This window comes from Oncorhynchus mykiss, chromosome 12 (assembly GCF_013265735.2).
Source record: "Oncorhynchus mykiss isolate Arlee chromosome 12, USDA_OmykA_1.1, whole genome shotgun sequence".
Lineage (NCBI taxonomy): Eukaryota > Metazoa > Chordata > Actinopteri > Salmoniformes > Salmonidae > Oncorhynchus > Oncorhynchus mykiss.
The window spans coordinates 92030572-92044573 of NC_048576.1; the positions used below are offsets into that span (position 1 = coordinate 92030572).

Sequence of the window (14002 nt, forward strand, 5' to 3'; positions counted from 1 at the left end):
ATCATGTTACCAAAAAAAAAGCATTAAACAAATATATTTTATGAGATTCTTCAAAGTAGCCACCCTTTGCCTTGATGACAGCTTTTCATTCTCTCAACCAGCTTCATATATTTCAATTAACAGGTGTGCCTTAAATTTGTGGAATGTCTCAATGTGTTTGAGCCAATCAGTTGTGACAAGGGTGGTACACAGAAAAAATATATTTGGTAAAAGAGTCCATATTATTGCAAGAACAGCTCAAATAAGAGAAACGATAGTCCATTACTTTTAGACATGGTCAGTCAATCCGGAACAGTATTTTTATTTCACCAATAGTCTAAACCAGTTTCCTATTAGAAATTTTAAATATACAAGTGAGTATTTGCATATTACCAATTGGTGCTGAAAAGGAGGTGAACATGCCTGCATTGGGGGCTCCCGGGTGGCGCAGCGATCTAAAGGCACTACATCTGTGCTAGAGGCGTCACTACAGACCCCGGTTTGATGGCCCAGCATTGTCCAGGTTACACCGTCATTGCAGTTAAGTATTTGTTCTTACTGGCGCACCTAGTTAAATACATTACATAGCTTAGAAAAATATTCTGAATGGTTATCCATAGTCTACCCACTCAGCACAGATGTCAGTTCAATGTCTAGATATCAAATAAAGGATTGAACTACTCAAATCCAAAATTAGTTTCACTTTGATGCAACAAGTGTTGAATACATTGCCCAGTGGGTAGTGAGTTGAGAAAATATTGAAACATTTAAGAACAAACTTAGTGACAACTTAAGAATCAAGGTTCTGAAAACTTCATCTTTGTCAGCAAGTGTGAGTGTTCTCAGCAATTTCATTCAAATGCATTCAACGTGCAGAAGGGAACCACACCTGCATTTCTTTGTCAAGGAAGACCATGTAAAAAACATTAATTCTACAATATTGTGTCCAGCTGAACACAACCCAGGCTATAGGATGGTATTTCAGGAAAAATGTTCTAGTCAGAAACAGACACTTTTGAGTTTCAATAACACCTTTGGTTCCAGCTTAAACTGATGAATGACACAAATTAATACTTGGAGCACTATATTTGAGGAGTAGTTTATTTTTATTGCACAAGTGACCAGTTTTTAAATTGCAGGCATATTTAGCCACTGAGCAGTGAGTGGAAGGCCTGTGGAGTTACTATGGAGTAGTCAATATCCAGGAACTACTTCTTGGATGGAGTCATCCCCCTGTACCAGGCACAGGACCCATCAAAATTCATGAGACAGGCAGAGTACTTGGCCTGGGGTCCGCTTTGGCCATCGTTCAACAACCAGTCTGTCCAAAGGCACTCATCTGGGGCGCTGACGGGACAGGGGAGGGAAGAGCAGCGGATGATCTGTAGCTCAGAGCAGGGAGAGAGAAAGACCCAGATCACCAACTGATCATTACCCCAATACTATAGCTCTTGTGTTTAGCCAATGTGACAAAGTAAAAATTTAACAAGTGGTGTAAAGTAATTTTACTATAATTCCTGTCACACACCGTGCAAGCACAGCCGGTTCGGTAGCGTTGAGTCAAGCTCTTCTTTTGTGTGCCATTCAAGTCGTCCCAGAACTGAATAAAGTCACACGTGACTATATGCATCCTCCCATCAGTATTTAGGCTGCCTGAAGACAGACGACAGCAAGTCAACAACCTGTGGGGTAAAAGTGAACCCCCAGATGCTGATATTGGATAAGTTTCCCCTTCTTTCCCCCACAAATGGTTAAGATTAGAATTGGGGAGGGTGAAACAGATCCTAGATCTGTCCCTGGGGGTAACTTTACCCTGGAGCAGGAAGACATATTGATGCAGCCTGGAACACTAGAATTTAGCATAATAAATAAGTGATGCATTAGTTGTAAACATTTATAAGCATTAAACATTTAAATTCTTAACATTAGGTATTATAAAGTGTAACTGGAAGAGCCAGACTGTATCACATCTGGCCGAGATTGGGAGACCCATAGGGCGGCACACAAGTGGCCCAGCGGCGTCAGGGTTTGGCCGTCATTGCAAACAAGAATGTTTAACTGACTTGCCTAGTTAAATAAACTTTAAATTAAAAAAGTATTTTCTGAAGCACTTGACTTGTACAAGATGAAGTCAATAGTTCAGAATAGGCCATGATGCTGCAAGCATAGGCTGAGCAGGTTAACCAGTGATAACAATGAACTTGGGTAACAGTGAGAACCACACCTGTGAAGAGATACTCCTTGTTGATTTCCAGGGTCACACCACACGAGGCTGAGGAGGATGAAGTGAAGATGGCGTGGATAACCCGGTCAGGACCTTTGAACATCTAGCCAATCACAAGGAGAACAGAGGATCTGTCAAACATCTAAATATACAGTTTAACCTTAATGACTACAGCTCTCAGGCACTAAGTCTATCCTAATTCCCTCCCTATACCCCATCCGGATGTTTGCAGATCAAAAATCTAACCTTCATTTTTATCAGGGTGTCATACAGAGACCAAGGTATTTTTTTTTTTACACAGATGCCCGAACTCCAAAAACACAAAATGTAAGCAGAAGAGTCCAAAACAATTCTGAGTCGCCCTAAAGGCAACTACAAGTCACATTTAGAACATTTAAGATCGTTCCCCAAAAATATTTCAAGCAGATTCATCCAACTCAGGAGAGCCCAATGGAATACCCAGAGTTAAACATCCCTGATCTGAGAGACTAACTATAATGTCTAAAGGTCTGTAATAATGTTAGGTACAGTGAGTTAGTAAAAGGGCTTTATAAAAGAACATCTGGCAATTTATCAACTAAAGTAACAAAGAGCCAGCCAACTTCCTGGTAGAGAATGCAGGGATGAGTACCAAACCCCCCCCCCCCCCCCCCCATCACCAGTAATAAAGTGCAGTGCATGATGTCACCATAGTCTAGGACTGGTAGGAACAGCAACTGAATAATGTGCTTTCCAGCAACTGAAGCTCCTTTTTATATGGTGGAAGCTCCACAACTGCACTGTTTATGCCAACCCAGATCTGCAAACACTGAAGGGGAAAGGAGAGAACTGGGGCCATCTGTCAGACTGGGGTTCAGGGGGCTTCAATGTGTCAGTGCAGGAAGGAACAACCACTTGATAAAAAGGCTGATCATACCTCGATCTGTTTGACGTCATACTTGGTGTTACCAGACACAACTTCCACACCAACCACCTTTGCCCTGATCACTGGAAGAGAGAAACGTGGTTTAACTGACAAGCCCCATTTTCCTTTCAATGGTCAGTTAGACACCGATGGTTTAAGGGCGTTATGAGATCTACGACAACAGAACACGTCACAGACAAGATATTACAGTCTTAAAAATGTTGTGCATAAGTTCACCCTGTTTGGGCTCAACAGACAAGTCCATTATCCCTCCAGGTCCTAGATTCCTAGCTCTAGTCGTCTGCCTTTAATTCAACATGCCTAGTTTAACTAAACCCCGCCTGGTCTGCAGATGTTCAGGTGCCAACCAGGTGCTGGTAGGAAGACTGAGGCACAGACCTTATGACACCAGCTCCTCCTCCGCCCACCTGTCTGGGTAGAAGGTGCTGACAGCGACAACCTCTTCACTTCAGTCTGATTCAGAAGATATTCAAATGATTCATCCTTGCCAAACAGATGAACTACTCCTGTAAGGTTAAGTTCCCTCTATTCCACAGCTGTCTATCATTAGGACCAGTACACCACAGCTGTCTATCATTAGGACCAGTACACCACAGCTGTCTATCATTAGGACCAGTACACCACAGCTGTCTATCATTAGGACCAGTACACCACAGCTGTCTATCATTAGGACCAGTACACCACAGCTGTCTATCATTAGGACCAGTACACCACAGCTGTCTATCATTAGGACCAGTACACCACAGCTGTCTATCATTAGGACCAGTACACCACAGCTGTCTATCATTAGGACCAGTACACCACAGATGTACGCATTGCTTTTATCACTGGCATTAGTTTTTCTGCAGACATCCTGATCTAATGAAACTACAGTAGAAAAGGTTTTTACTAAAAGCTGTACCCGTTAAGGGACGTTACACTACAAAAGCCACATTTGGCAGATGTTTCAGACCTCAAGATGGCACCACAGCTGTGCAGAGAAAAGTGTGCCCTTAAGTCAAGTACAATTCAGGTTGAAAACATTCCTTTTAAGGAGCACATGAAAGAAATTAACTGTCCAAAGTAAGTGATATACAGTGGCCAAATCTTAATTTAATCCCATTGCATAAACTGCAAACTTATTTATTCAAGGTTTAAAAAGCCACCTAAAAAGTTCACTTAAATGCCAGACTTGCTTTGCACAAATGAAAAATATATATTACGCCACATAACAATACACATTGCTGCAGGACTAAGTTCCCGGTGAGAAACTGGCTCAAATTAAGTCACGGCATCTGTAGCCTACCATTATTCAATATAAATAAGTCTACACTACAACTGAGTGCCTTGGGTTAAATGTAGAAAGAGTATTAACTTGTTTGGTGTATATAATTTAGCATTCAACTGTAGGCATAATGTGTAGGCCTAGAGGCAAATATAACACTTGGTGTAGCAGGAGTCACAGCCAGTGCTACAGCCAGGGCTCTCAAACCCTGTTCCTGGAGAGCAACCCTCCTGCAGGTTCTCAATCCAAACCTAGTTGTAACGAACCTGATTCAGTTCATCAACCGGATAATTACTAGAATCAGGTGTGCAAATTAGGGTGGGATCAAAAACCTACAGGATGGCAGCTCTCCAGGAAGAGGGTTGGAGAGCCTTGGCTGTAGCCCATCTTACTGTTCCCTACTTATGTAAATACAATGATCATGTCATGGTAATTATTAAATCCACAGAATTTAACGTTTGCATGTTGCGCATTGATAGTGTAGTAGCCCAGTGTTCGCCAACTCCAGCGTTCGAGTATACCAAACAGAACGTTGTTATATCCCCAGACAAAAACACTTGATTCAACTCATTGAGGGCCTGATGATTGTTGAATCATGTGTTCTTGTCCAGGGCTACAATAAAAATGTGTACCGTTTGAGTAACTCGAGGACCGGAGTTGAGAACCTGAGATGTCAGAAATATTGCCAAAATTGCCTTACCGACGTCTGCGTTGCAAAAAGCCTGTTGAAGATGCACAGGAGCGCATCTGCAAGCTTCTGCAATGTCTTCGATCCGCCAAAGGAACAAAACGACCAGAGTGATGAAACAACTGCTTACAGACCAAGTCATTTTGGAAAATATATCTATAGCGTAAGATAAAATGTTTACTCGTGGAGCTAAAGAACTGTTGTATTGTAAACTACACTAGAACAGTCAAAGATGTTCCCAGACAGACTAACACCTAGAACTCTGTTTTCATTCGATGTAATCAGCCCGTTTTATTGCAGGCTGTGAGCTCCTCCCACAGTCAGAACCAAGCCAGTGGTAGGCTGATAAGTCTATTAATCCAGAACCAAAGCAACTCATTGGAAAAAAATGCCCTCCTTAAAAGGGACAATCTCAGAGCAGGCTCAATTTGCCCGGTTGCCATAAATTATCTGTCTTTCGCCTAAACAATGGTGATGAACCAGAAATATCCATTTTAGGATATGCCTGTTTGAATTCCTTTTCTTAAACACCTGGGGCAACTTTAAAGCAGGCTCAACTTGCCCTACTGCTCAGTTCAGTTCACTTGCCCTTAGGCCCCTCAAACTCAACTCTGGACCTCGACGTGAATCCAGCGCCACTGCATTTTTTAATTGTTCCCCTTTAATCAGGGACTGATTTTGACCAGGGACACCAGGTGGGTGCAATTCATTATCAGGAAGAACAGAAAACTAGCATGCTCCTGAGCACCGTGCACAACAAGAAGATGCCCCATACCCCGCTATTGGGCTACTTTTGCACATTTGTTATTGTATGAGTGAGGGAAATGCTTTAAATCGAGAGGAGTCGATGTGTTCTGAAAGATGAGACCTTGAGGATCATAATAAATACCGCTTTGATGTCATACAAGCAAACCACACACCTTGAATCCGAATGTGCACTTCACATTTCCATATTTGAAAACTCATGTCATTTACAGTGCCAAAGTTCATGAGCTCTATGTTTAATCCACAGTTACTAGTGTGACATGCATTATGCCCTGGGTTGTCCTGAACAGAAGATTTGCCATGGAACACGCACTTGAATGTACTCAAGACTCCATTCTGTGTGCACCAAAATTGCATTCTGTTTGTCTGAAGTGCCCTTTGAAAGCTTCCCAGCTAGGACATTTGGTTCCTTGGAAGTTGTGGGAATGTACGTTTTTGGTTTCCCATTGGTTCTGGAAACGAAACCATACTTTCCTGACCGTTATCTTTTTTTTACGGTCTGAGAATGGTAGTGAACACTTCACCTGTTCTGGGAATTAAATTGTTTTAGGTTGCAGGGAGGTTCTGAAAACATTTGCTGTGGAAGGTTTTATTAAAGTTCTGAGAAAGCACATTTTAGGTTATTCAAAGGTAATTAATGAACATTCTGAGAACATGTTTCCATACGATTTTTAAAATCACTGCTAGCTTAGTTTGGGTTAACTGTTGAACCAAACACAGAAAGGACACATGGAAATGAATTTGCTTAGGCATTAATCATACAAACACATTTATTTTTCAATGTGGCATCTTCTGTTCTCTATCAGAGCATGTGAGTGGAATTGAGTGCCAAAAAACACTCCTCAATTCTAAATTCGCTCCATTCATTAAAATCACAAAAACACATCTATTTTTAGTGACTACCTGGACCTACCATTTGGTTTTGACGTATCAAAACCAAACCATATGATTGGAATGAAAAGTATTCTAATAAACAACATGAAAAGGTGACTGTAAGAAGCGTTCATCATTTCAAATAGGCCACATGTAGTATTAAACAGCGCAAAAACAATTAAATATTTCAGGAGCCAGACAGGTATTATTATAATTAAATACAAATGAAACAAAAAATGCCTTATTAGGCTCAGCATACAGTGCCTTTGAATTAACTTTCAGGAACACGAGTTTGGCCAGAGTCTGTGGCTTCAGGCTCATGTGATGGTGCCGGTAGAGCAGGCCAACAGTGGAGAATACCCTCTCAGACATTGCAGAGCCAATGAGGATGCTAAACACCTTTTGGGCCACTCTTGCCAGGCTGGGCAGGGATGCAGATTTTTTAAAATTTTATTTTATAGGTTGGCCTAAAGATTTTATGGTAAAATAACCATATCAAAATGGAAAGCTCATTGAAAGAGGTAACATGTCAGGTCTATTGGGCCAAAACCAGTTATAGCCTATAGTAAAGATAATAGAACAAAAATGAAATACATTTTTAAGAGATCTTATTTTTAGTTTATAAATAGTTTTGCTATAATTACACACTTAGCTAGCTACCCACCGCATTCCTTTCTGTTAGAATGTGCACATAGTACACCATCATGCTTTCGGGATGTCTTTTCGGATTTCACAATGATTCTTTAGTTGTGGACACTACATCACTGCACTCCCTCTCTTTCTCTTGGTCCTCATCTTTGTAAGTCACCTTGATTTCACATCTGTGTGTTTTATCAGTGTCTTTATGAAAATATTAAGTGAACTCCATGACAGTAGCTAAAGCAAGGGGCTAAAGCAGCACACAAGTAGCCTACAAATGCATGCTGGGCCGGGCATGCCCTGAGCTGGTGAAGTGAGCGTTACTGGAGTGGTAATGGAGCAATATTGGAGGCGGTCGAGAAGACCGATGCTCCAGCCTTTGGGCAACTTGCTCTGCGCTTCAGTCAGATTTAAGAACGCTCTAACTCCGCTCCAGCTCCGCTCACATGCTCTGTTCTCTATCCATGGAATTAGTCCACTGCACCACCAGGATGGAGCTAGCATGCCATGTATCTTTAACTCATACGTAAGCTGTTCATTTTAGTCCGTTCAAACAGACCCCATTTCAAAGGAAAAAAGCACTCATTAAGATCAGGCAACACGGGCAACACACCTGAAGACACACACAGGATAGATGAAGTTTTGTTGACGCTGAGAACAGAATGTATATGTTTTTAAATAACATTCTTAGAACATTCTTTGAGCGTTTCCAATGTTATCTTGTGGTTTTAATATAATGTTTTCTTAATGTGCTGAGAACATGACTTTATAAAGAACCACAAGGATACCTGTCGAAAATGTTATGTTGAAGTACTGCAATTCCCACAGAAGAACGTTGTTTCTTAATGTTCCCTGGAAAATTTGAGAACATTACTTTACATAGAACCATGAGCAAACCCGTAGGAAACGTTATGCGGAAGTACTGAAATTCCCACCTAAGAAACATATGGTGCTCAGAACGTGCTAGCTGGGTATCCTGCACCATTCGGATAAAGTTGTGGCAGGGCCAGCGCCAGAAGGAATCAGTTGGAAAGGCATTTGATTTCTCTATGCAGGCACGCATTTTTAATGGGTGTAAGAGTAAAGACCATAGGCCGCTCGTGAGTTTCAATTTTGGGGAAGCTTACAACTTATCCTACTATTACTACCGATCTGCCGACCAGTTGATTATTTTCATAACAGCATTTCATGGAACAGTTTCATTTAAATAATAACCTTTTTGTTTTTCTAAATGTTTTTTACTTGGTTAATCATAAAAATCTGAATTAAAATTCACCTAATGCAAGAGTACTAGCCCCTGCCATATGGACACATTGATACACCGTGATCCATTCATTGGTGGCTAAATAAATTAACGCATGGAACTCAGAGATAGCCTTTAGGCCAATGCTAAATTAGGCCTATACAGTAACTTCCATCTTCAACTAAGTCAAATACATAGTCCTAAACCCAACAAATAAAAACAGAAGAAAATATCCTGATGAAAATGCAGGTTCTTTCAATCTCATTAATCTATCTTCTCTGCCTCTCTGCCCCCCTTTCTATCTGTCTTGACTTGAGCCATCGCTGGTGAAGTGCAACATTGTAGGCTACCAAATCAATCAACTGGGTTTGGGCTGAAGCTGTTGCTAGTGAACTTGCAACAATGTATCAACTAGAGTAGGCTTATTCTGAGCCTTCAGAGTATCCCGAACCAGTGAGCTCGGATGTTTTTACATTTCGTTTCCACTGGATATATGGGATCATCCATGGCTGGATCATCAGATCATGATATTTTCACATCGAGGCTTGGTGATTGTCAGGTGTTGGAAAGATTTTTCAAATATTGTGAGGAACTATTATTATTTGTAATGGATGTTTTAAAATAAAGCAGACTTCGTTGACTCAGGTCTACTGTGTGAGGTGAAGAAACAAATACTGAGAAGCTCAGCTTATTAGTTAGTGGTGGACGTGATGAGTTAAGACAATCAGAAATCCGATATCCCCTAACGGGCACTTTCCTACATTTGCCCACAGCAGGTCAGTTCGGCTTACTTTATGCACGCTGAGGTGCGCGCTCACTCGACATTATCAGGAGAGAGAAACCAGACAGACACATGCTCATTGCACACATCGGGCACTCCAAACAAAGGTAAATGGGAAAATGCCAAAACTCGTAAATGATGGTTATGAAATAAAGTGTAGCAGGTTGAACTCTGCAAATAATGTTTCCACTCGGAACGTGAGAACGGTAAATGAATGTAATTAATACCTGCATTAACATAAATCTATGTAACCAAACGATGGGTATTAACAGTACAATTACTAGGCCTACTGGTACATATGTAATGGGGAATTTATGAAAATTAACAAAGGGCAAACCATTTACACAATGAAACAATGAATGTGAAATAATTGTTGGGAGAGCTGAGCACATTCTAGAGAACTGAGTGCATGCATTCTGGACTGAAACGCGCCATATCCTCGCCACACACCCCTCCCCGCCACACCCCTCCCCTTCTCCATCTCAATATTTTAAATTATACTCAAAACACGTTATCTTCACACATATTTTAGTTGCTTTTCACTGACAGCCACAACTCTATAATCAAGTATTTCTATTGCCACGCGTGCTAACACAATTTCGGGCTTCCCAATAAAATAGGCCTGGCCTACACACTTGTAATTTGAAACAATACAGAGCTTCTTTAAAAAATAAATAAGCTAATGATACTCTATGGTTACGTCATAGTCTCTGGTGAAGTATTTTCAATTATTTTATTTAGACAGGAGCAATTATATAATTTTGGCAAAAAATACATTTCATTTAGGGGAACCCAGCATCCGAACAGTGCACTGTGCACCCACCAACGTTCCTTCCCAATTCGCAACTGTACTGAAACTAGATATCTGTTATAATGACGAGATGCTCATGTCTCCGCCCTAACAATGGGAGTCGTTCCAAAGGCAGGAAGGCAGGCGACAAGCTTAGGTCTGCATTTAATGCCCATAGAAACGCACTGGGCTCATTCTGCACAGATCTTTTTGTGAGAGTGTGTCCTCTCGCTTCGACTCTTCCTCTCTGCTGAAAATGTCATACCATTTATTTTATCTTGTGTCTTTTAACCATTTGTACATTGTTAAAACACTGTATATATATATATATATATATATATAATATGACATTTGTAATGTCTTTACTGTTTTGAAACCTCTGTATGTGTAATGTTTACTGTTAATTTTTGTTGTTTTTCACTTTATATATTCACTTTGTATGTTGTCTACATCACTTGCTTTGGCAATGTTAACACATGTTTCCCATGCCAATAAAGCCCTTGAATTTAATTGAATTGAAATTGAAAACATCTGTGCGAGCAAAACAGCGCCACTCTGTCTTACTATATGTGACCCATGTATCTGATGCTGTCTGGCCAGAAATAGTATGATATGCCGTACTATTTTTGTCCAGACAACGTCAGATACATCTTTCTATCTGCATGCATGTCTGTCAAATAAATTATAAATATTTTAATATTTATAACTCTAAGAAATAAATGGTTCTCAGAATGTTATGTGCTAGCTGGGCTAACACTGCCTTGTTGGCAATAGAATACCTTTCAAATGATGCACACATACCTAACCCAGATTGCGATTTATAATGGAATGTTTTTGGATTGGAAACTACAAGTGTGCTTGATTCAGTTCCTCAATGGCAAAGCTAGGAGTGCTCAAAAAAGCGCCTTATAGTTTAAGGCTCTTTTCTTGAGTCATAATAGAGCATTGAAATGATTTAGGAACGGTCTACAGTTTGGAGAGTTGTGTTGCCACTTGGAGACACCAGTGGGACCTCTCACTCAAACCCTTGTAATCATTCTTTCTTTTCTTGCACCTAATCCAAAATGTGAATGAATATTCTTATTTATGTTACTGAATGTTTACAGAGTATTTTCAGATTTCGTTATTGACAAATGCTGTGAATAGTGCAGTCAAATGCACATAAATTCAACAGTGTAATGTTTGGATTCAGTCTTGTGTCAGGTGAACTGTTTTGTCCTCACCTTTGGTGTTCCTTTCCAATTGCTACCATGTCTTGCATATCCTTTTAATAGTTCTGTTGGAAAAATAAAAATGTTTCTCAATCCATACAGGCCAATTTTCACAAGATTAAGGAGTTAAGGCCCCTGCTACAACTAGGTTCCAAAATGTTACCTGGTTACCATCAGGAGACAAAATGGCCACTGCCACCTCTGTGTCCAATCAGATTCCCAGAAATCGCAGGTCAGGCATGGCACAAGTCTATAGAAAGCAGAGTGTGCATTCCACTTTCATAAGGTATTATTTTAGCAAACAGAAAATAACTCACTCCCGAAAGACACAAGCAAAAACTCTTTACAGCAATGTTGTAGCAGCCTACACCTAAACGTTAGTGATCTGACCTGCTGTATCAGTCTGATCAACTGTAAGCCTCTATACGCCTTGTCCCATCAATCAATCAATCAATGAAATGTATTTATAAAGCCCTTCTTACATCAGCTGATGTCACAAAGTGCTGTACAGAAACCCAACCTGAAAACCCAAACAGCAAGGAATGCAGGTGTAGAAGCATCTGGCCAGGGGAAACAAAGTGGGAAAGTTATGTATTTATAGCCTAAGACAATGTATTTGTCTAATGAGAAAATGTGAATGTGATCAACTTCTTTAATCCAAAATTCAAATAGTGATGACATAGGTCCATTAACACAGTCTAGCCTGTCACTTAATTACAAATGTATATAGGCCTACACAGGGACGGAATTTAAGGATTTGGGGCATTGGCTGTTTCCATCCATGGGCCTACATGATGCAACCCTGCCTAAAGCAAGCTAAGTCCTGTTAGTTCTATTGTCTAATCACAGTTGTCTGTGTAACGGAACCCCCTTTTAAAATATAATTCATATGAACAAGTACAAGGTTTTACTATAGCTACTGCTCTCCTCACCTTTTCTATGCATTTACTGTCCAGACTGTCTATATTTCAGACTCTGGTATTGCTCGTTCTGATAATTATTCATTGTTTTACTTTTTAGATTATTTGTGTGTTGTTTTTTAATTTATAGATATTACTTCACTTTTGGAGCTAGAAAACACAAGCATTTTGCTGCACATCGATGTACACAACCAAACAAACTTTGATTTGAATGTTGCTGCAGTTTGACAGAGTTTTCATCCTCCCTATAGGGCCAGGAGTTTTAAAACTGATTAATCACTATGTCATATCCTATCCAGAGATTTACTTTCAGGTCTAAAATACACTTTCCCCATCGGCCAAGTCAGCAGTATTTATTGGTTGCTAAAAGATTATGGTCACTTGCCCGAAAAAGTGAGTAAAGTCTCAGAGGTCAGAGAGTAGTTTGACCAAAGAGGAACTCATACCGTTTAACCCAATTCAGTCTCCACAAGTAGCATTTACAACTGAATATGATTGAAGGAATGACCCCATCTAGTGGAGGAATAATAGACATGGTTCATGAGGGATTCATCCAATGGCATTGAGGAGTATACCACTTCAGTCATCAGCTTCATCAATAAGTGCATCGACGACATCGTCCCCACAGTGACAGTAAGTACATATCCCAACCAGAAGCCATGGACTACAGGCAACATCCGCATCGAGCTAAAGGCTAGAGCTGCCACTTTCAAGGAGCGGGACACTAATCCGGACACTTCTATGAAATTATACCAGACTAGCTAAATGCCTTTTACGCTCGCTTCGATGCAAGCAACCCCGAAGCATGCATGAGAGCACCAGCTGTTCCAGACGACTGTGTGATAACGCTCTCGGTAGCCGATGTGTGCAAGATCTTTAAACAGGTCAACATTCACAAAGCCGCGGGGCCAGACGGATTACCAGGACGTGTACTCAAAGCATGCGCTGACCAACTGGCAAGTGTCTTCACTGACATTTTCAATCTCTCCCTGACTGAGTCTGTAATACCTACATCTTTCAAGCAGACCACCAAAATCCCTGTGCCCAAGGAAGCGAAGGTAACCTGCCAAAATGATTACCGCCCTGTAGCACTCACATCAGTAGCCATGAAGTGATTTGAAAGGCTGGTCATGGCTCACATCAACAGCATCATTCCGGTTACACCAGACCCACTCCATTTCGCATACCGCCCCAACAGATCCACAGATGACGCAATCGCACTCCACACTGCCCTTTTCCACCTGGACAAAAGGAACACATTTGTGAGAATGCTGCTCATTGACTACAGCTCCGTGTTCAACACCATAGTGCCCACAAAGCTCATCACTAAGCTGACCCTGGGACTAAACACCTCCCTCTGCAACTGGATCCAGGACTTCCTGACAGTCTACAACAAATGTGTACTGTTGGGAACACTGGCCTAGTGGTTAGTGTGGCCAGTAACCAAAATATTGCTGGTTGGAATAACTGAGCAGTCTGTGTGCCCTTGTACATGGCACTTGCCTCCAATTTGCTCCAGGGACAAGCATACTAATACAACTGACCTTCTAAAAACACATATCTGGTGTAAATTACAATAAAAAAAATGTTGGGGGGGGCAAACCTGAACTTTGTTACAATCAGGATAAAAATAATTGCCCCGCCACTATGGGACCTGTGGTGGCACCTCTGTCCAATCAGATTCAAGGAAATCACAGGTT

At 40.9% G+C, this 14002-nt stretch overlaps 1 protein-coding gene across 1 annotated transcript; it reads right to left on the bottom strand.

The window, feature by feature from the left end:
• Positions 1-1060: 1060 nt before the first annotated feature.
• LOC110487071 (metalloproteinase inhibitor 2) lies at positions 1061-5408 on the bottom strand. The gene is made up of 5 exons (XM_036939178.1): positions 5093-5408; positions 3120-3190; positions 2204-2306; positions 1508-1632; positions 1061-1361 (listed from the first exon to the last, which is right to left on the bottom strand). Exons 1-5 carry the CDS (start codon positions 5220-5222, stop codon positions 1188-1190), a joined length of 603 nt encoding a protein of 200 aa, XP_036795073.1. The 5' UTR covers positions 5223-5408; the 3' UTR covers positions 1061-1187.
• Between the last annotated feature and the right edge of the window lie 8594 nt (positions 5409-14002).